Genomic DNA, 21,946 nt, shown 5'->3' with positions numbered 1-21,946 from the left:
TAATACATATTTGGGGGAGATACTTTGAGACCATGTAATGTCCAGTTTCAGCTTTTGCTCACCAGCATTAGCATTCACTGATGGATTTTGCCTGTAGTAATTATTCCTGTGGTGTTCTAATGGAGATTTCTATTTCCTTTATTCCTTCTACATTTATTAGAATTCTTCTACGAGGAAGATTAGTCTCTTCTCCCTCATTTACTTATTCAGTCGTTCATTTATATTAGTATGGACTTGTGGGTATTATTTTATTCTGTGGGATATAATCTAGTATTACTGTTATTTGTTACCCAGGTTGTGTTAATACCAGCTGTGGCCATTGGGAACTCTTTTTGGGTTGGCCCCTGTGTCCTTTTCACATGTCCCCATTTAAAAAAATTCAGCACTTTTTTATTCCTTGGCGCCAGATAACACTAACCTCATCTTGAATATTTCCTGCCTCAGCCCTGTAATCAACTGCTCCAAAGAGCTCTGGTTCTTTTTCTTGGAGAATAGTATTTGGAACAAGATCTGTGTGCTGGATATGCTCATTGCTATTGGGGTATCACTACTTCTAGGCCTGGAGGGCAATTGTTAATAGACTAAATATAAAATGATCATACCCTTTTGAATCAGCAGTTCTGCTAGATATAAATCCTCTAGAATCACTAGCATAAGTATATTGATAGGGATGTTCATTGTGATCTTTCGAATGATCAGAAATTAGAAAAACCCCAAATGTCTACCAACAGAGAATATGGGTTAACTTAATTGTGATATGGTCATGCAATCAATGGAATGCCTTGGAATGGTTAAAAAATAGATCTATGTATTCTGCCATGGAAAGACACGTAAGAGAGTCAGTTTGTTTTTTGTTTTTGTTTTTGTTTTTTTTGAGACAGAGGTTTGCCATTGTCGCCCAGGCTGGAGTGCAATGACGCAATCTTGGCTCACTGCAACCTCCGCCTCCCGGGTTTGAGTGATTCTCCTGCTTCAGCCTCCCGAGTAGCTGGGATTACAGGCGTCCACCACCACGCTTGACTGATTTTGTTTTTGTATTTTTAGTAGAGATGGGGTTTCACCATGTTGGCCAGGCTGGTCTCGAACTCCTGACCTCAGGTGATCCACCCACCTCAGCCTCCCAAAGTGTTGGGATTACAGGCGTGAGCCACCGCGCCCGGCCCAGTTTTTTTTTTTTTTTTTTAAAGCAAGTTGCAGACATGTATAGATAGTATGATTCAATTTTTGTTTAAAAATTGTATGTGTTGGCCAGGCGGAGTGGCTCACGCCTGTAATCCCAGCACTTTGGGAGGCCGAGGCAGGCGGATCACAAGGTCAGGAGATCGAAACCACCCTGGCTAACACAGTGAAACCCCATCTCTACTAAAAATACACAAAATTAGCCAGGCGTGGTGGCGGGTGCCTGTAGTCCCAGCTACTCGGGAGGCTGAGGCAGGAGAATGGTGTGAACCCGTGAGGCGGAGGTTGCAGTGAGCCGAGATCATGCCACTGCACTCCAGCCTGGGCGACAGAGCGAGACTCTGTCTAAAAAAAAAAAAAAAGAAAAAAAAGAAGAAGAAGAAAAATCCTATGTGTTGGCCAGGCGAGGTGGCTCATGCCTGTAATCCCAGCATTTTGGGAGGCCGAGGTGGGTGGTTCACTTGAGGTCAGGAGTTCAAGACCAGCCTGTCCAATATGGTGAAACCCTGTCTCTACTCAAAATACAAAAATTAGCTGGGTGCTGTGGTGCACACCTGTAGTCCCAGCTACTCAGAAGGCTGAGGCAGGAGAATCACTTGAACCTGGGAAGTGGAAGTTGCAGTGAGCCGAGATCATGCCACTGCATTCCAGTCTGGGTGACAGAGTGAGACTCCATCATCTCAAAAAAAAAAAATGTATGTGTGTATTAGAATATGCTTAGAAAAAAGGCTTCAAAGTTACCCACCAAACGTAAAAAGCTGTTATTTCTAGGTGGTTGGATAAAAAGGACACTTTCACTTCATTTAATATATTTTGTAATGTTTGAATATTTTTATTTTATTGTTTGTTTGTTTGTTTATTTATTTATTTATTTATTTTGAGATGGAGTCTCGCTCTGTCAGCCAGGCTGGAGTGCAATGGTGCGATCTCGGCTCACGCAGCCTCCGCCTCTCGGGTTCAAGTGATTCTCCTGCCTCAGCCTCCTGAGTAGCTGGGACTGCAGGTGTGCGCCACCACACCTGGCTAATTTTTGTATTTTTAGTAGAGACAGGGTTTCACCATGTTGGTCAGGCTGGTCTCGAACTCCTGACCTCATGATCCACCCGCCTCAGCCTCCCAAAGTGCTGGGATTATAGGCATGAGCCACCGTGCCCAGCCCTGAATATTTTTAAAAAACTTTTTAAAAAAGTTATCTAACTTTTCCATGAAGCAAGATATCTAGTTCATTCTGTACATTGCACAGGCTAGATTTTGGGTAGTTGTACTTACGTTATAACATTTATTTAATATGTGTTAATATTTACGAATCAAGTGACTCAATCTTATGACCACTTAGTCCTCCTGTGCTACACATTCACATATATTCTTTTTTTTTTTTTTTTTTATGAGACAGAGTCTCACTCTGTCACCCAGGCTGGAGTGCAGTGATGCAATCGTGGCTCACTGCAACCTCTGTCTCCCGGGTTCAAGTAATTCTCATGTCTCAGCCTTCCGAGTAGCTGGGGTTACAGGCGTGCACCATGGTGCCCGGCTAATTTATTTTTGTTATTTCTAGTGGAGAGGGGGTTTTTCACCATGTTGGCCAGGCTGGTCTTGAACTCCTGACCTCAGGTGATCTGCCCGCTTTGGCCTCCCAGAGTGCTTGGATTGCAGGCGTGAGCCACCGTGCCCGACCACATTCACATATATTCTTTTTTTTTTTTTTTTTTTTTTTTTTTTTTTTTTTTTTTTTTTGAGACCGAGTCTCAGTCGCCCAGGCTGGAGTGCAGTGGTGTGTGATCTCAGCTCACTGCAACCTCTGCCTCCCGGGTTCAAGTAGTTCTCCTGCCTCAGCCTCCTGAGTAGCTAGGATTGCAGGCATCCACCACCACGCCTGGCTAATTTTTGTATTTTTAGTAGCGATAGGGTTTCACCATGTTGGTCAGGCTGGTCTTGACCTTGTGATCTGCCCCCCTCAGCCTCCGATAGTGCTGGGATTACAGGCGTGAGCCACTGTGCCTGGCTCACATATATTCTTAAGGGGAAAAGATTCTCCCACAGCTTAGCATGTGAGTGATACCTTCCAGTAGTTTGACTGGCTTACGACAGTTTTTTAGTACTGTTTTTAATGAGACATTTTCTTGTTCCTTTATGATTTTTAAAATAAATTTTAAGTATACAATTTTTAATTTTGAAAATTTTGGAAGACACTAAATCAGCAGGAAAAAACCCAAAATATATGCAAATATTAAAACAATTCACCTCTAATCCTACCACCCAGCAATAACTGTTAGTATTTGAAGTACATTTTGCTAATTTTTCTATGAATATGTAACACTCAAATATATGTACATATTTAGAATGCAGTCATACATACTGTTTTTGACCTGTATTATTTCTTGATAACAACATTTCTAAACATTGAAATGTATTTTAGTATGGCAGTTTTAATCTACTATTAACCAATATGTGATTTATGTATACTTAACTAAAATAAGACCTATCAAGGACCATTGTTTAGGGAATTGTTTTGAAAAGGACTTGGCCAGAATTTACTTTTAGATTTGAACATTAAATGCTAAAAACTTTCTTAATGTTTTTCTTTTTTTCTTTTTGTTTTTGAGACCGAGTCTCACTCTGTCACCCAGGCTGGAGTGTGGTGGCGTGATCTTGACTCCCGGGTTCAAGCGATTCTCCTGCCGCAGCCTCCCCAGTAGCTGGGTTAATAGGCATGCACCACCACACCCAGCTAATTTTTGTATTTTTAGTAGAGATGGGGTTTCGCCATGTTGGCCACACTGGTCTCAAACTCTTGAACTCAGGTCATCTGCTCACCTCAGCCTCCCAAAGTACTGGGATAATAGGCATGAGCCACCGCACCCGGCCAAGAGCTTTCTTAGTATTTTTCCACTGTTTTCTGAAACATTCTATTTTAAACTTATTAAGATCGATTTTTGAGACATTAAGTCCAGGACGATGATTCTTCGTGCTTGAAACATTTCCAACAGATGCTATCACAAGTTTAGTATGGACTTTACTTGTGGAAGAATGTTTTCAAAATATTGCTTAACAGACCAACTTATTTGCAGAGAGGGCTAGAGCCAAACACATTAATGATTTGTTTTAAAGTCTGTCCCCAAATATGAGGGTTGTCTGAAATTGAACGACACTGCCTTGTATTCGTATCAGTTTTTACTTTTTTTATATCACTTTTTGCTCTCCTATTAGCTGCGTGGACTTTGCTTTGCTCACTGGCATTTGGTGAGTTGGGCTTTCTCAGTGCTGCCTTCTTTTCTAATTGTAAGATGATAAACCCTTGATGCTGTATTATCTCTTTTTTCTTTTTTTAGTGCCACCAGGTTACTGTTAGGTCGAAACAAACAATATTATATGCTTCAGTCTGTTAAAAATTTGCTAGGCTAAGACTTTCTAACTTTCTTATATTAGAAAAAAACCTTGCATATATCTGAAGTGAAAGAGTCTAAAGTTTGTTTTACAATTTTAGCTAAATCATCCCAATTCCTGATCATCTATAAATGCAACCCACGTGGTGGTAATCTGCTTAGTTTTTTATATTAAATTATTTCTTCAATTTATTTTAATATAATGACTTTAACAGGGAGATGCTATTTTGTAGGAGGAGACTAGGAGAGAGGAGAGTGCAGGATCAGTTTTTCTGTTGTGTAGAACTAAATTAGGCTAGGTTACAAAATGTGATTTGGTTTCCTTTTCTTTGCTGGGTAGCTGCTACTTTCATTTTTTTGTGATGAAAGAAATGGCTTTTAAGGTGATAGGCATTGAGAAAAATTACTTCCTTCACATTAGAGAACCTCTGAGAGTTGCTTCTCCTGCTCAGCCAATTTGGGGCTACAAGAATGGAGACGAGTAGAAGGTTTAAGCTGGGGCTCTCCAGCTTGGAGAATTCCCTGACACTCTCTAGTACCAAGGGTCAAGAGTTGACTATCCTTTGCAAATATTTATTTATGGAGTTATTTTCCAAATTAAGCAAACTAGCGGATAGTTTTGCATTTTCCCCTATCCCTCTCCCCTGCAACTTCCACCTTTAGATCTTTAGATGATTTTATAGAAGGATGGGGTTTTTTTTTTGGTCATTTTTAAGTTATTGGAATTATCTATGGGGGAAATGTGTACGTTTTTATATAGAAATATGAAGATTTTCTTCTCCAGCATTCTCCTTGTGAGCTCTTTGGATCTTATTTTAATATCTATATGCAAGTTCCCCTCCCCCCCCCATGTCAATAGCAAATGTTAGCCTTCTGGAAGAAAAATAAGAACATATGAAATAACCTGACTTCTGTTTATAAGTAATCTTAACCATTTGTGTTAAGACATATACTGATACTGTCCCTGGTAACCCCTCAACAAAAGTAGATTGTGGATATTAACATAAAGTCGAAAGTAGTTCACTATTATTAACTAACCTTTGTTAGTAATAGGCTTGGATATAAATCATTTTTCCTTCATCTCTTTAATGGTAGCAAAGAGAAAATTAACTGTATGAATTAACACCAGCTAGTTAGTGTGATGATTACAGTTATGTGGATGTTCGTTTATATGACTTCCATGGGGGCGTCTAGACTAAAAAAAACAAACAAAACAAAAAACTCAAAGGGTTATTCTCATAACATAATCATATGCAAGTAGTAGTGAATACTGCTGGATGGAATAAAGCCTCAGTTCTTCAGAATATAGCATCATGCCCAGGGGGCCCCAGCTCTGTAGAAAGCAATATCAAATTACTGAAGGGCCTTATTTTATTATACCAAGTATTCAGATGGTAACTAGTTTACTCCTGCATTGTCCAAAATAGGTCAAACCCTCAACCCTAAACTGACAAACATTTCTGGTGTATATATTTTTTTCTTTTTCTTTTTTCTTTTCTTTTTTTCTTTCTTGTTTTTTTTAGACAGGATCTCACTCTGGTTGCACAGGCTGGAGTGCAGTGGTACAATCTTGGCTCATTGCAGCCTTGACCTCCCAGACTCTGGTGATCCTCTCACTTCAGCCTCCTGAGTAGTTGGGACTACAGGCATGCACCACCATGTTTGGCTAATTTTTTGTATTTTTAGTAGAGATGGGGTTTTGCCATTTTTCCTAGACTGGTTTTGAACTCCTGGATTCAAGGTATCTGCCTGCCTTGGTCTCCCAGGGTGCTGGGATTACAGGCATGAGTCACCATTACCTGGTCCTTTTGGTGTATATCTTGAAAAATGTCACAAAAATGATGTGTTTACAAATTGAAAGAAGATGGAAATATATTTAGGTTTCTACCTAGACCAGTGTCATATTTGTATTTGGGAAGAAACCTCATGTTGTTTCAAGGAACTTACTCGTTTTTGGTTTTGATGGGAGGATAGATGCCTACAGTCATGTGTGTGTGGGGATGGCTGTCTTGTGTGACTGACTAGTTTGCTGTGGTCAGACATTGTCTCTGTGTCTGAACATGGCTTTGGTCCTGACCATGGGGGATTCAGAGATACAAATAAAACAGTTAAGAACATGGCTCTTGCTTCTTGTCATTTTTCCATAGAGTTTCAACTACTGTCACTTAGAGTCTAGCTCAGTTACTTTCTGAGATCCTAATAGCACTAATTCTAGTCAGACACTCATCTCTAGTCATTTCTTGCTTTTCCTTTAGTACCTGGCTTATGAGCTAAGGTGCACAGATAATGTGAACAAGCACTCGATATTTCTTTTAAAGGGGCACTTTTCTTATGTCACTGTACTCATAAATGCTGTCTCTTACTGCAGATTGAAATCACAGAAGATATTCGTGTTCTTCTTAAGAGAAAAAGAGGACATTTGTAAGTATTTGTCCTTTAGAAATTCTAAATGTGTAATTTTATTAGCTTTTTGAGAAAATTAAGTGACCACACTAACAGGCATCTTGACCCTTTTTATAGAGGAAAAACTCTACCAATATTTATGATTGTGTTTAAAAAGGCACTATTTTATAGAGCAAAATAGGAAAACATTTTACCCTGTGCAGCTTCTAAAATTTAAACCATTTGCCACTCATTTGTAAAAGAACAAGTGGTAATTAAAATTCAAACAACGTCTTTCTATTTGAGTCATACCCAAAACTGGAGTCAGGGATTGGAGTTCCAGTTCTGACTACTGAGGCTTATAGAATATGTGTCTTTGGTAAACTACTTAGTCTCTCATTATCTGTTTCCTTATCTTTAAAATGGGTTTAACAGTAAGTGCACAATCAGGGGTTCATTATTATTATTATTATTGTTGTTGTTGAGACAGAGTCTCGCTCTGTCTTCCAGGCTTGAGTGTAGTGGCGCCATCTCAGCTCACTGCAACCTCCACCTCCGCCTCCTCCTCCTGAGTAGTTGGGATTACAGGCACGTGCCACCGCGCCCAGCTATTTTTTTGTATTTTTAGTAGAGACGGGGTTTCATCATGTTGCCCAGGCTGGTCTTGAACTCCTGGCCTCAAATGATTCTCCCGCCTCGGCCTTCCAAAGTGCTGGATTACAGGTGTGAGCCACCGCGCCTGTCCTCAGTGGTTCATTATTATTGATGAAGTTAAATCCATAGCAGTTTATGCTTGCCCCGATACGTTGAAGCTTATTTTTTTTTTTTGCCCCAAGATGGAGTCTTGCTCTGTCACCCAGACTGGAGTGCAGTGGTGTGATCTCGGCTCACTGCAACCTCTGCCTCCTGGGTTTAAGCAATTCTCCTGCCTTAGCCTCCTGAATAGCTGGGATTATAGGTGCCCGCCACGGCGCCTGGCTAACTTTTGTATTTTTACTAGAGACGGGGTTTCACCATGTTGGCCAGGCTGGTCTCAAACTCCTGACCTCGTGATTCGCCCACCTGGGCCTCCCAAAGTGCTGGGATTACAGGCATGAGCCACCATGCCAGCCTGAAGCTTATTCTTTGAGAGACAGCCACAATGTATACTTGTGCCGAAGCTTATTGAAGAATAAGCTTCAATGTATCGGGGCAAGTATACATTGAGGCTGTCTCTCAAACTGATTTGCGTGTATTTCTGATCTTCATAAATTTTTAAGTATATATTTCATTGAGGCATCTATTCTAGACTACAATATGGAGTAAAAGAAATACAACAGAGCACCTAAAATTAAAATCATAGTGTTTGAGGCTTGGACTTTGAAATTTACCTAGTCCTATAGTCCCCAATTGTTGATTTTTAGACCGGTGCTGGTTAGTGAAAACGTTTTTACTGGTCCATGGTGAAGTGAGAAAAATAAGGACAGCAGATCATACGTTTTTAAAAGCTAAACATTTTCAGTTTAAAGGATTGCTTCTTATAGAATATATCTTTCTAATTTAGGGGAATTAAACATGTTATTTATCTCATGAAATTATGGTGATAGTAAATGGTAGGGCTTTAAAAAAATTCATGCCTGGCAAAACAACAACAACTTGGTAGCTCTGTGTCATTTCCCCCCACTAATTCTTTCTTTTACATTTTTTACTGTTTTGTGATATCTTAAAATATGAACCCAACTTTCTCATTTTACAGATGAGGAAACAGACATTGAGAGGTTAATTTGTTCCAGGTCTTACCACTCAGCAGCTTGTGAACCAGGACTAAAACCCTATATCTGATACTGTCTCTCTAGAACTTTTGGTCTTCTCAAAATTGCTTTCATTATAATAGGTTATAAATTTGAAACTGAAGATATAGTAGTTCTTATGTGCTAATAACTATTTTTGATTTCCAAGTATAAAGAAATTCAAAAGGCCATGTTTTTGTATAGCTAAATGCTGAAGTCCACTGATTAGCCTGCATTAGAAGAATCTTAAACATGGCCAGAGATATGTATCAGCAGATCAGGATTAGCTGTCACCGAATTCAGCTACTTAGGTGTTACACGCTACCCAGTGGCTGACAAAGAAGTTAAAATATCAACAAAATTATTATTTCCTTTTGGAAGTTGACAGACTATACTGCCACTGTGAAGAGTGGTAGTATTCAAACTTCTATAGTTAATTTAACTACAGAAAGTACTGTTTTCTCTCTCACAGATGCACACCTACACACACACATACATATTTATAGCAATCAATCTGCAGCCCATCTAGATTTGGAAGGGAAAAAACTACCAAGGTGAAGAGTAGGAGTTACCAGAAGCACTGGCATGAACATATCTGGCCAGTTGTGTTCAGGAGATTGCAGATAGTACTCTGTGACACTTTGGAGGCCCCCCCATCAATTGCCTTTGTCTGAACTTTCCCAAAATATGTTTCAAAATGGAAATAATTAGCTCCCTTATCACCCTTGTCTCACTCATCTTACTGAAGCATAAGCCAGATAAACAAATGAATGTGGAGGGAGAGAACAGAATGGAATGTATTCCCAATCCTAATGTGGAGATATTAACTCTAGGGGTACTTTTCCATGGCTTCTTATATTTGGCTTTGTGTGACTTCCTTCTTTAGGTAGGAATTCTTTAATTTCTGAAATGTCAGACATACTCAAAATGAAATGCTAATAAGGATAAAATGCATTTTTGAATTATCTGCTGTCTTCAGAATATGTGGCCTTCTATTCTTTACTACGGCTAATATGTGAGCATTGACTGTATGGCCATAAGATTTCAATATTCAACAGATTTATCAGTCTTTGAGTTATTTAATTAGAATCACTTCTAAGATCTATTTAATACTGAAAAGCAGAATGAGTTTTTTTTTTTTAAATCATGATACAATTTTGTATTATGGTGGTCAGGCAGCTGAATTATAGTCATTTATTTGGCCATTTTATAAGAAATGGTTTAAGACTGCCTTGTTGCATAATTTATTAACAGTCTGACATATTGAAAAGAACACTGACAAACTAACCTATTAAGCTGGTTCCTCCTCTGGCAGATGGGGAGGGCAGATCATGTGGCAAAAAAAGGCATAGTTGTAAAATTCTCCCTGTAACATGAATATATTCCTATGGGAACTACTACTGCTGCTTAAAGACTTTTTTGGAATCTACACTCATGGTTGAAAGCCCTAAGTTGTATTACTTTATTATAATAAATATGTAAGATGACAAGAGATAGATGTATAACCTATAGATATTTTGTATATTCTTCACTTGAACAAAACACATTTATTATAAAAGTTAACTTTAAAGTTAAATTCTATAACCCAATTATTTTTGGTTAACTTATGTTAAAATCATCTATATATCCCAACAGAGAAAAAGCACCCAGTAAATCGAAGACTTTGTAGATAAAATAAAAGTCTGCACTGTGGTACAATGGGCAGTTTAATTTAGCAGCAAGGTTTTGTGTACAGGGACCTGCAGCAGTTACTCTTTAGCATCAGTTGTACAACATTGACATTGTCATTATGCTATCTGCTGCCCTTCTACAGCAATGAACCATTTGTATTGCTCTCTAAACACATATCACCCAGAACTTAGTTTTTCTCCCTTTTTCATTATGTTTAATAAAGTTTGATTATAGCATCATGCTTAGCCAGTAGGTGCCACTTCTAGCCTGATTTATCCTCAAGATTCCTTAAATGTAAGCTTTGGATTATTTACAACCAATTATTGGATTAAATTATATACAACCAATTCCCAGCTTTAGAAAGCTACATTTTTAAAAATCAAGTGTATCTTGATCACTTAAAATGAGGAATAGATGTATAATTATACGCAGTGTATGTGAAGTGTGTAGGCATCAACATTGACTCCTAGAGCTCCTCATTTTAACATACATAGATAGGATACTGATTATAACATCCTATGACCTAGCAACAACATTATCTGATGCATGCTGGGGATCTTCTTAAGGCATGATGGGAGGGAATTCACTCTAGAGCATTAAAAGTATCTTCAACATGGCAGCTGAGGTGCTTTCTTTGCTGGGAAAAGCTGCAAAGAGACTGGCAGAATGGCGACTTCAGGAGTTAATACCTCTCCAGGTGATGAAGTAAACAGGTTCAGTTTATCTTGTGAGAGACGCACCCAAAGATCAGTCATAATTGTGAAAAGCTTTCAGTCATACTAGCCAGGCACAGGTGTAATGTGTTGGTATATGGCATCTCTATAGTCATCTTAGGTTTTGTTTTGCTTTTCTTGGTTTTAAAATGTATTTATTATAATTACTGTATATTTGAGCTTAAGGTTTGATTGCACAAGTTATTTGATATTGAGTAGACTGCTTGTTATTTGCAATATAACAATTTGAATCAGATGAGACAAGTGCCGTAATGGTACATATATTTTACATGATTATTTCGTCTTGCAGACTGATGAAAGATCTTGTTAGCAACTCTTAATGCTTTTATTTTCTTAATGTATTGGCATTCTCTAAGTTTTAATGTTAAAGTATAAAGTTAATTGTAATGTCTCTTGTGAAGTTTGATTTCATTTACAAAGTGAAACCATTCTGACTCAACCTAGTTGAGCTTTCTCTGGTATGTTTTACAATCCTTTGGAAGTTTTTAATAGTGTATGAAAGAAAATAAGATTTTAAGGAAGCACTCCACCCCTTTACAAAAGTCTTTGTGATGCAACATCTATTTAGAAATATGATCTTTTAAAGTACAGCAGGTATTCTTATCGGTTTAATCTCTTGGAACTTTTATAATTGTTTTCTGATTTAATGTTTACTAGTTACAACTAATCTTTTTCAGAAGGCAAATTGTCTCTTTATTTGGTGTTTAAATTACTCTTAAATAATGTGTAACTTGAAAATGAGACTTCTAAAAAAGTAGCACTTATATAGTTAATTGTTGATTTTCAAATTGATTTAAAAACTCTTTTTGTAAGATCTTATGTCAAGGACAAAGTTAATTTGTCACTACTGTATGTTTCAACTTGGCAGATGCATGGATCCTTGCTTGGTTTAGTTCATTTTCTAAAACTTTTGAAAAAATATCTTGGCATTAACCAACTGCAGTTCAGTAGTTTTTCTCTTTCATTCTCAAATTGGTGTTGTGTCACATGCTTCTGGGTAAGACGATTTCTTCTTTTAAATTCAGACTTTAATTAATATGTAGTGTTTGTTTACTTTGTATACTAGAGCTTAATGTATCACTAATGCTTTCTGTATTTAACCTATCTCGGAGTGTTTGAAGTAACTGGAATGAAATACTTATTAAATCTCACCTCAGAACAAAAAAATAAAATAAAATTGAATCTGATTTTTCACTAAAACTTCTAGTACTTACTGGACATCTATAGAGGCCCCCCCCCCAAAATGTCTTAGGATGTAGGACAGATTAGTGCTCAAAACTGTTGCCAGTATTTCTTCATACCCAAAGTTTGTCACTCTCACTTATTTAGATTATACCAGTATGACTAGGATCACAGATAATTGAGCTAAAAACATGGACTTTAAAATCAAATCAACCTGGTTCGAATCTCTACTCAGCTGTGCTATCTTGGGCAACTTAGTCTCTCTGAGTCTGTTATATCTTTAAAATGAAGGTACTACCTCAAAGGAGTTTTCTGAAGGATTAAATGAGATAATATATCTGAAGGACTTAGCACAGTATCTAGCCTGTAGTAAATGCTCAATACCTGGTTATTACTATGATTCCCATATGGAATGGTAAAGTTCAACAGGAGCAATTAACTATCCAATGACTGAAGATAATGCCCTGCCTTTTTCTGGCTGACATACAAATACATGATCTCAAGGAAGCACCACTCAAAGTTCATGTCCTCCTAATGGTGGGATAGCAGTATCACTCTTCATACATGGAAGGACAGCATACCTTTGTGAAAATTATCAGTGAAAATGCACATAGTGCAAATTGTGTAACCTTCATGCTTTTATAACACCAATCTTTTCCAACTCTATGCAACAGGCAGTTTTTCCAGTTTCATATTTTCTATTAAGCAACTAACAACATGTTCAAGTTTATTTTAATTACCAGGGATTTTAAGAGTATAGTATTTCCTAGGATGTTGACATGGACAAATGATTGTTTTTTAAGATGATTAAAGTTAGCTACCTTCACGTTATTGTACTTGCATATATTTTTACCTTATAGATTCAGAATAATTCCAGTACATTCTTAATTCAGTAAACAATTTGATTGAAGCCAACACACGGAGGCACTGTTCCAGTCACAGATTCAGCAGCAAATGAGACAAACTCTCTGCCTTGTGAAGCTTATATTCTACTGGGAGCATAGACAGTAAACATGAAAAATAAAACATGGTATATTAGTAAAAGTACTCAGGAAAAAAATAATGCAAGTAAGGGATAGAAAGTGTGGGGAGTACAATTTCAAAAGAAGGTGGCTGGAGAAATGCCTCACTGAGAAGGTGTTCTTTGAGTAAAGAAAAAAAAAAAGAGGCAAGAGAATAAGCTACGTAGATGTCTTGGAAGAACATTCCAGGCAGAGAGAACATCAAGTACAAAGGCCATGGGGCAGGAACCAATGGGACTGCAGAAGAATGTTCCAGGGAAAGCGTACTAGGAGGTGAAGTCAGAACCTTGGGGTAGGGGAAAGATTATATAGTCTTGTAGGTTGTAGTAAGGACTTTAGCTTATATTCTGGGTGAGTCATATGGGAATTCTTTGAAAGATTTTGAGCAGAGGAATGGTATGATCTAACTTACATTTTGAGAATAGTACTCTGGCTTCTGAGTTTAGAATTTATTGTAGGGGTATGAGATGGAAGCAGGGAGACTAGATTGGCTATCCCATTTATCCACATGAGAGATGATATTGGCTTAAACCAGGATGGTAACAGTGGAGGTGGTGAGAAGTAGTTGAATTAGATTCACCTTTTTCGTAAGTCAAACCATTAGGATTTGCTGGTGAATTGCCTGTGGAATGTGTGAGAAAGAGGGGGGTAAAAGGGTGAATCTAAGGTTTTTGGTCAAAGCAAGTGGAATATATAGAGATGGGCAAGACTGGGTGAGATAGGATTGTGGAAGGATGACCTCAGTTTTGAACATGCTAAGTTTGAGGTATTTAACTGACACCTAAGTGGATCTGTTGAGGAAACAGTTGGATATACAAATCTAGTGTTTAAGGCAGACTTCCAGGCTTGAGGGAAAAATTTGGAAGTCATCACGACATATATGTGGTATTTAAAATTGTGAGGTTCAAGGACCAAGCCCCATACCATTTAGAGGCCAGGAATATGAGGAAGAAGCAGAAAAAAAAAGACTGAAAAGGAATAGCCAGGGAAGTAGGAAGAAAACCTGAAGAATATGGTTTCCTGGAAGCTAAGTGAAGAAGTTTAAAGCAGAAGAGGGCTCAGCTGTGTTAAAGGCTGCCAGTGGGTCAAGGAAGAAGAGAACTGAGCTTTAATTGACCTTTGGATCTAATAGCATGGAAGTCATTGGAGACCCTGATGAGGAGAACAAGTTTATAGAGTGATAGGAGACATAAGCCTGATTGTAGTGGGTTCAAGAGAAAATAGCAGAGAACTGGGAGACAGAGAGCCATAGACACCTCTTTCAAGGAGTGCCAAAGAAATAGAAAATAAATGGGCTATAGCTGAAAAGAAGATGCAAAGGAGGGAATGTTTTTTAAGATGAAAGAAATAACAGCTGGTTATGATGCTGAAGGGAATAGTTCAGAAGAGCAGGGAAAATTAATGAGGAAGGACGAGAGGGAAGAATTGGTAGAGTAGCCCTTCCGTGTCCTTATAAAGACAGGGTGTAATGCATAAGTGAAGGGGTTGGCCTCAGCTTGGAGCATCAACAGTTCATCCATAGTCACAGGAGAGAAAACAGCATGTGGCCACAGATTTGATTAGGTGGGTAGATGTAGCAGTGAGAGTCTGTGGAACTTATCTTTGGATTGTTGCTGTTTTGTCTGCAAAATAGGTCAGCTGCTGAGAATAAGTCTGGATGAGGAATGTTGGTGGTCTGAAGAGAGTAAAGTATGAAATCCAGAGGAGTGGGCCAGTGAGTGGACTAGTGCGGTGTGGTCTCTCTGCATCAGGGAGAGTCCATTTGAGGTAGCAATCACAAGTTTAAAGTGAGACATTCAACACAGTCGTGTGTTTCTCACAGCAAATTCAGCTGCATAGGTACAGGTACAGATTAGGTGGAGAATTGGATAGGATAGAACCAGGCTGTGGTTGAGATGATTAAGTACAACCAAGTGAGACAACCAAGAGGGACTGAGTATGATTGCCTATGGAATTTAAGAGGAAGAAGACAAAGGTTTCTCACAAAAGCACTATAAAGTAGGTAATATAAGCAGTATTCCTGTTTTACAGATGAAGCCACTAATATAGAGCTTTCTTTTTTAAATTATACTTTAAATTCTGGGATACATGTGCAGAACGTGCAGGTTTGTTACATAGGTATACACGTGCCATGGTGGTTTGCTGCACCCATCAACCCATCATCTACATTAGGTATTTCTCCTAATGCTATCCCTCCCCTAGCCCCCCATCCCCTGACAGGCCCCTGTGTGTGATGTAACCCTCCCTGTGTCCGTGTGTTCTCATTGTTCAACTTCCACTTGTGAGTAAGAACATGCAGTGTTTGGTTTTCTGTTCCTGTGTTAGTTTGCTGAGAATGATGGTTTCCAGCTTCATCCATCTCCATGCAAAGGAAATGAACTCATTGTTTTTTATGGCTGCACAGAACCACATTTTAAACCCAGATCTGTTAGCCTAGAAAATTTTTGTTGTTTCTCTTATGAGACATTATATTTTGCCTAATGATGGGTACGATGCTCAGCATCATACCCTTACCACCAACTCTTCTTTTTTTGAAGTGAAATGAAATGTTTAAATCTTTTTTGAAATGAATTTATCAATAGACTGAGTATAACCCCTGACAAGGGAGTATTATAGTTTAAGATGATAGGCAAAACTGGGCAGAGGCTGGCTAGTGTACTTCAAAGAGCACTGGGTGCTCGATTTGTGCTCTGCCATTCATTTGCTTCTCTGTAAGATGAGGGCTCAGACAATATCAGTGGTTCAAATATTCAGCTGAACTGGAAGTTCCAAGGAGTCCCTTCAGAGGCTATCATAGCCTCCCCTCCCAGAGCAGCTATGCTTTTTGCTTTCATCTACGCTTGTGTTTTTATATCTATGTAAGATTTTATTCAAATGGATGACCCATGATCCCCTCACTACCTGCAGAAAGAATTTGAAAACCTCTAGACTAAATGATCTCTCTGGTTTCTTCTCACCTGAATGTTCTTTGAGCCTTGCCTACTGTGTGTGTGTGTGTGTGTGTGTGTGTGTGTGCATGCGTGTGTGTGTGTGTCTATACTAAGCACTATGAGGATTACCTAGAAAGCATTTCTCTTTCTCTAAAACTTAAGGCAAATATGTATAAAAGATTAAATTTATGTAACATCAATAACTAAAAAACATACAATGCATTTTAAATCCAACTAAAGTACAGGCTCTTCAAAAGCTATTTTCTGTTTCTTTATATGTCTTCAGCCTTAAGTCTGAAGATTTCTCAATTGAGGGTAAGGTGGTACTCACCCCTTAGGGGCATTTTATAAATCTGAAGACATGCTTTTATGTCTGCTAATATTGTCTCTGAGAATGTATGTATTGAAACAAGTATTTTGTTAAATTTTAAATTAGTTTCTTTATGGTACTCTTTTATATTACCAGTAAGAAATCATTTTTTAAAATGGTATGTTGGTAGATTATGACTATCCTTTGATGTTGATGAAGAGGTATCACAAAATATTTGTCATAAGAAATAGGTACTGGGTTTGATATGGTTGAGAACTACTGGTCCGTGTTCTATACTGTGGTACCCAGAAGTTTGGAAGTGATGGTAGTATAATCATGTATCAGATTGAGTGATAGATATTGCTAATGATGTGTGAAATTAGAAAAAGTAAAGATTGTTCTGGACTTGGGTAGCCATGAAATCTTCAGTGGGAGGAGAGGATTGTTAGAGGGGATCTTACATTCTGCATTATGATAAACCCTTGACATGACATCTTGAAGAAATGAATGACCAGACTTGTCCGAGAGACTAAGAAGGTACTTTCCAAGTAGGGTAAATCATAGAATTTAAAGCTGGAAAGGCCCTAAGAATCACCTAGGCCAGACATTTTTAGTTCAGGGTTGTTGCCCTTTGAAGTTCATGGATGGATTTCAAGGAACTTGTGAATCACTTGACATTGTGTGTATCATTTAGCATCTCTTTCTGAGGGGAATTGGGTTCCTCGTTCTCATTCTCAAAAAGGCCCGTCATCTCTAAGAGGTTAAGGCCTGCTGATCTAGTGTGGTCCCAGACTGAGGCAGATGGTTTGCTCAAGGTTACACAGCCAGTTAGGGGTAGAGATGAGGATTGACACCCAGTGACTTCCAGTTTCTTTCTCATTTTACTGTACTCAACTAAATTACATGAACAAAGGCACAGGCAGGATTAAGCTACCATTTTATATTAGATGGTATAAAAACAATCAACTAGCCTGGGGTCAATTGAATTAAGTCTGTCAGTCTGTTTCTACAAAAGTTGCAGAAGGATGGGCTTCAGTTTGTCTCTTCAAAGTGAACTAATATTTTGATTTTTCTTGTTGAAATATGCTACAACTCACCGAAATAGCTTTCTCAGTTGAAGGTTATCTCCTTGAAAAATGTTACTATTCTTGGGCCGGGTGTGGTGGCCCCCACCTGTAATCCCAGCACTTTGGGAGGCCATTGAGGGCAGATAGCTTGAGTCCAGGATTTTGAGAACAGCCTGAGCAACAATGGCAAAACCCCATCTCTACAAAAAATGGAAAAAAACTAGCCAGGCATGGTGATGCACATCTGTGTTCCCAGCTACTCGGGAGGCTGAGGTGGGAGGATCTTTTGAGTCCAGGAGGCAGAGGTTGCAGTGAGCTGAGATCATGCCACTGCACTCTGGCCCGTGTGACAAAGTGAGACCTTGTCTCAAAAAAAAAAAAAAAAAGAAAAGAAAAGAAATATTACTGTTCTTGAGCCTGTTTCTGTGGTTTCTTTCCAATGGCACTGTTTTTCTAACCTGCAGCAGCCCCCAGCTTTCTGCATAATCCAATCAAAATTACTTTGCCTGATTTGTTAGATTTTGTAACTACCGTAGCGTATTTAGTCAGGCGTATTTAGCGTATTTAGTGTATGCTGTGCCCCAGTCAGACTAGTGTCCTTGCTATTGGTACTTCCTATTCTCCCAAAGTCCTTTCATTCCCACCTTCGTATCTTTTTTCATATGGTCCCTGAGCCTGGAATACCTGCCATTCCTCTTTCATTTCTAGATGCCCAACATAAGGTCCAGCTTAAATCTAATCTCCACAAAGCCTCTCCTAGTTACTCTTGGCCATTTTGCACTTCCTCTGAACTCCTTTTGCATTTATTCCTTATACTACTGCCTACACTGCACATGGTAGTTATGTATTAGTTATGTATTACCACAAGGCTTTTCAGTGGAAATGCTTTAGTGGTCACCTTGGGAGTTGGGATTCCGGGAATTCTGGGGCAGGACTCTGGACATCCCCAAACCCTGTTTTGGCCAGAGCAACTCCACTTTAGTGTTATATATGGGCAGTTTCCAGTAGTGTTTATTAGAAGAGATGGTTTAATTGCACCCCCTATCCCCATTCCCCCAAACAGTTGCAAAAATACTGGATCTATCTTGTGTGATAGTTGACTCATAAGTGTTAACTTATAATGGCCAAGGGCCAGGAATTAATACTACTTCAGACTTGTATTACCACTACTAGGCAACTGGTGCAGTTTTGAGCACAAAGTGGACATGTAGGAAATGATTTTACAATTGTATTGCTCCCATGTGGGAAAGAGTAGATAGTAAATAGCATTACCTGAGAAATTTACCTTAATGAAGAACTCAGAATAATGTTTCTGGGTTGACCTTTGAGAAATAAATCTAAGTTGATAGTTTCTGCCCCACCCCCCCCCTTGGATATAAACCTAACACTATTTAAAGATGTCTAATTTACGTGCACATGTTTAAGAGAAATCTTATTATTGGCATACCCTATTCTACCAAAGTTTTGACAAACTTAAATATCATATTCATGCATTTGTGTAAGCATTAAGGTTGTTATTCAACTCACAGAATGATATGCAGAGTACCAGTACACCTAGAAACCTAGAAAAAAATAAATTCAGAAGTTGATGTGCACAAAGACATTTACGTCAATAATGATTACAAATGGAAAATGCCAGCCTTTCAGACCAGTTATTTCAGCTTTCTGTAATTAATTGTGTAAACTAATAAAGACCTGAGTATTTAAATCAATTGTGCTATCAACTTGTTAACACTCTTTTGTTTTTGTTTTTTGTTTTTTGTTTTTATTTTTCCTGCTCTCTGCTTGGTTCATTGTCATCACCTACAGGCGTACTTTATTGTCGGCTTCCAAAGATTACTAACTTTTATCTGTATCACTAAGATTGAACTGCCTTGGCTGTACTGCTATTCTTACTGCTGCTTCTATTATTGCCTTCTTCAGCACAATAAGGCTTTCAAAAGCCAAAGAATAACAAGAAATAAGCACCATTTTAGAAGCCTTTCCACTATGAAACTTAAGCTAAATGTGCTCACCATTATTTTGCTGCCTGTCCACTTGTTAATAACAATATACAGTGCCCTTATATTTATTCCATGGTATTTTCTTACCAATGCCAAGAAGAAAAACGCTATGGCAAAGAGAATAAAAGCTAAGCCCACTTCAGACAAACCTGGAAGTCCATATCGCTCTGTCACACACTTCGACTCACTAGCTGTAATAGACATCCCCGGAGCAGATACTCTGGATAAATTATTTGACCATGCTGTATCCAAGTTTGGGAAGAAGGACAGCCTTGGGACCAGGGAAATCCTAAGTGAAGAAAATGAAATGCAGCCAAATGGAAAAGTTTTTAAGAAGGTAAAGTATTTTGGTGCTTTTCATTTATGTTTTAAAGAGGAAGACACATTTGTTTTATCATAAATCGAGTGCGTTTTAAGTATGCTGACATTCCATTATAGTGCTGTGTAAAACTGCTCAGAAGCCGATCATAGCTTCCGTATGTTCATTTAAGAGCATTTTTAGAGTTTTATGCTTTGGATAGTATTTTAATTGCTTGTTTGAATATACTAATATTAGAGAATGTATCACTTTAACAGTTAATTCTTGGGAATTATAAATGGATGAACTATCTTGAAGTGAATCGCAGAGTGAATAACTTTGGTAGTGGACTCACTGCACTGGGACTAAAACCAAAGAACACCATTGCCATCTTCTGTGAGACCAGGGCCGAATGGATGATTGCAGCACAGACCTGCTTTAAGTACAACTTTCCTCGTAAGTGCCTTGTGTTTTTGGAGTGGGGAGAGAAGGGTCTTTGCTTGCATGTGAAAATTGTTTTGAGATGCTCTTGTTTTCAAAGTAGGTGTTGTTTAGCCATTTTACACATAAATTATGTCCATAATACGGCATGTAATATTGTGGCTAAAAGATATCCGATGACTCCTGTTAAATATGGTAACTTGTAAGAACTAATATGGGAATTGGCAGCTTTAAGGGATGTGATTTACACTTTTATTTTCCAATTGGAAATGAATTGTAACTGAAAGAGTTGGAGTTTGGGGGTATTTTGCGGGGGTGATATACAAAGAGTAATGATTTTAAAAGAACAAAAAACCATTTCTCAGGATAATTCAAATTCATTGCTTCACTTTGAGACCTCTTATTTGACTTATTCTATTTTACGTGTGAAATATGCATGTGACAGCTGGAATTGGCATTAGATATGTTAGAAAGTAAAATTGAGTATATTTCTAATACTCAAGCATTTGTTGTTGCCATTGTTTAAGAAATAAACAATGTATTGTCACATACTAAGTACTCTGTTTGTTGAATGAAATATAACACTGTAAGATAGGATTATAGAGCTTAAATTTCAAACAAAAAATAGATAATATGAAAATGATCCCCTGTGTACCCATTACCCACTTTTAACGATGAACAGCTTGTGAAAGTGGCTATTTTTAACCATGTTGTTTCTGGTTACCAATCTAGAGCTGAATTTTCAGTTCTTTCTAAGTTTAGCAGATGTCCTTTGATTCTAACTGATCTTGGTTTATGTTATCTCTGGTGGCTCCTAAGGAGTAGATCTCCTTGATCTCTCTAATTAAGGTGTGGAGGTCACCAATCACATTGGACATTGGAGTCACTAAAACAGCTTCTTAGAAGGAGTAAGAACGTTATCTGTGGCTGATCTTATGACTTAAGATCCTCAAGATTTTCAAGGACTTATCCATTCTTTGGAGGCTATGGCCAATGAAAGTGTGTATCAAGAAGAAGCCCTAGCTGGGCCAGTCTGACCTGAATTAAGAGTTCAGCCAGTACCTATTGGCCTTGAGCATCTAAATTGACAGATTTTTGATCAGTTGTGGCAGTGCGAGTGTTTCTGGGTTTCTTCAGGTTTAGGAAGTGAGAGTTCTGGGAATCTGTAAGGAAAACTTTGGGCTCCCAGGGAGTTTGAAGCAAGGTTGAAGGATGGTAACAGAGACTATGAAATCAAATTAAAATATACAATGTCTTTGTGTCTCTAAGTGTAACTATTATTAAAGACTGACTTCAATAATATCCATTTCTAATAGATGTTTATTACTTAATATTTGTGTTTATTTTTATTATGTAGTTGTGACTTTATATGCCACACTTGGCAAAGAAGCAGTAGTTCATGGGCTAAATGAATCTGAGGCTTCCTATCTGATTACCAGTGTTGAACTTCTGGAAAGTAAACTTAAGGTAAATATGAAATTTTCTTTTAATTCATGGTTGCGTTGTCTGGCAGGACAGAAAAATATTCATTCAGTAAGTGAATTTTTGTTGCAGGCTCAAGTTTAATAGCTGTTT

General features: G+C 38.2%; 1 protein-coding gene across 6 annotated transcripts in view; it reads left to right on the top strand.

Moving 5' to 3' along the window:
• The window catches only part of ACSL4 (acyl-CoA synthetase long chain family member 4), a 92,516-nt gene that overhangs the window by 30,735 nt on the left and 39,835 nt on the right, over window positions 1–21,946 (top strand). Inside the window, exons 2-5 of one of the 6 annotated variants that reach the window (XM_019019525.3) lie at window positions 6,931–6,983; window positions 19,439–19,969; window positions 20,209–20,386; window positions 21,729–21,838. In XM_019019525.3, the coding sequence (XP_018875070.1) occupies window positions 19,619–19,969; window positions 20,209–20,386; window positions 21,729–21,838 (639 nt within the window). In that variant the 5' untranslated portion in view covers window positions 6,931–6,983; window positions 19,439–19,618. The remainder of the gene's footprint in view (window positions 1–6,930; window positions 6,984–19,438; window positions 19,970–20,208; window positions 20,387–21,728; window positions 21,839–21,946) is intronic. The other 5 variants (XM_019019528.4, XM_019019527.4, XM_019019526.3 and 2 more) reach the window with 5 other exon arrangements.

Source organism: Gorilla gorilla, chromosome X (assembly GCF_029281585.2).
Source record: "Gorilla gorilla gorilla isolate KB3781 chromosome X, NHGRI_mGorGor1-v2.1_pri, whole genome shotgun sequence".
Lineage (NCBI taxonomy): Eukaryota > Metazoa > Chordata > Mammalia > Primates > Hominidae > Gorilla > Gorilla gorilla.
Note: the sequence above shows the minus strand (reverse complement) of the source record. Positions and strands in the feature narration are given on the sequence as shown.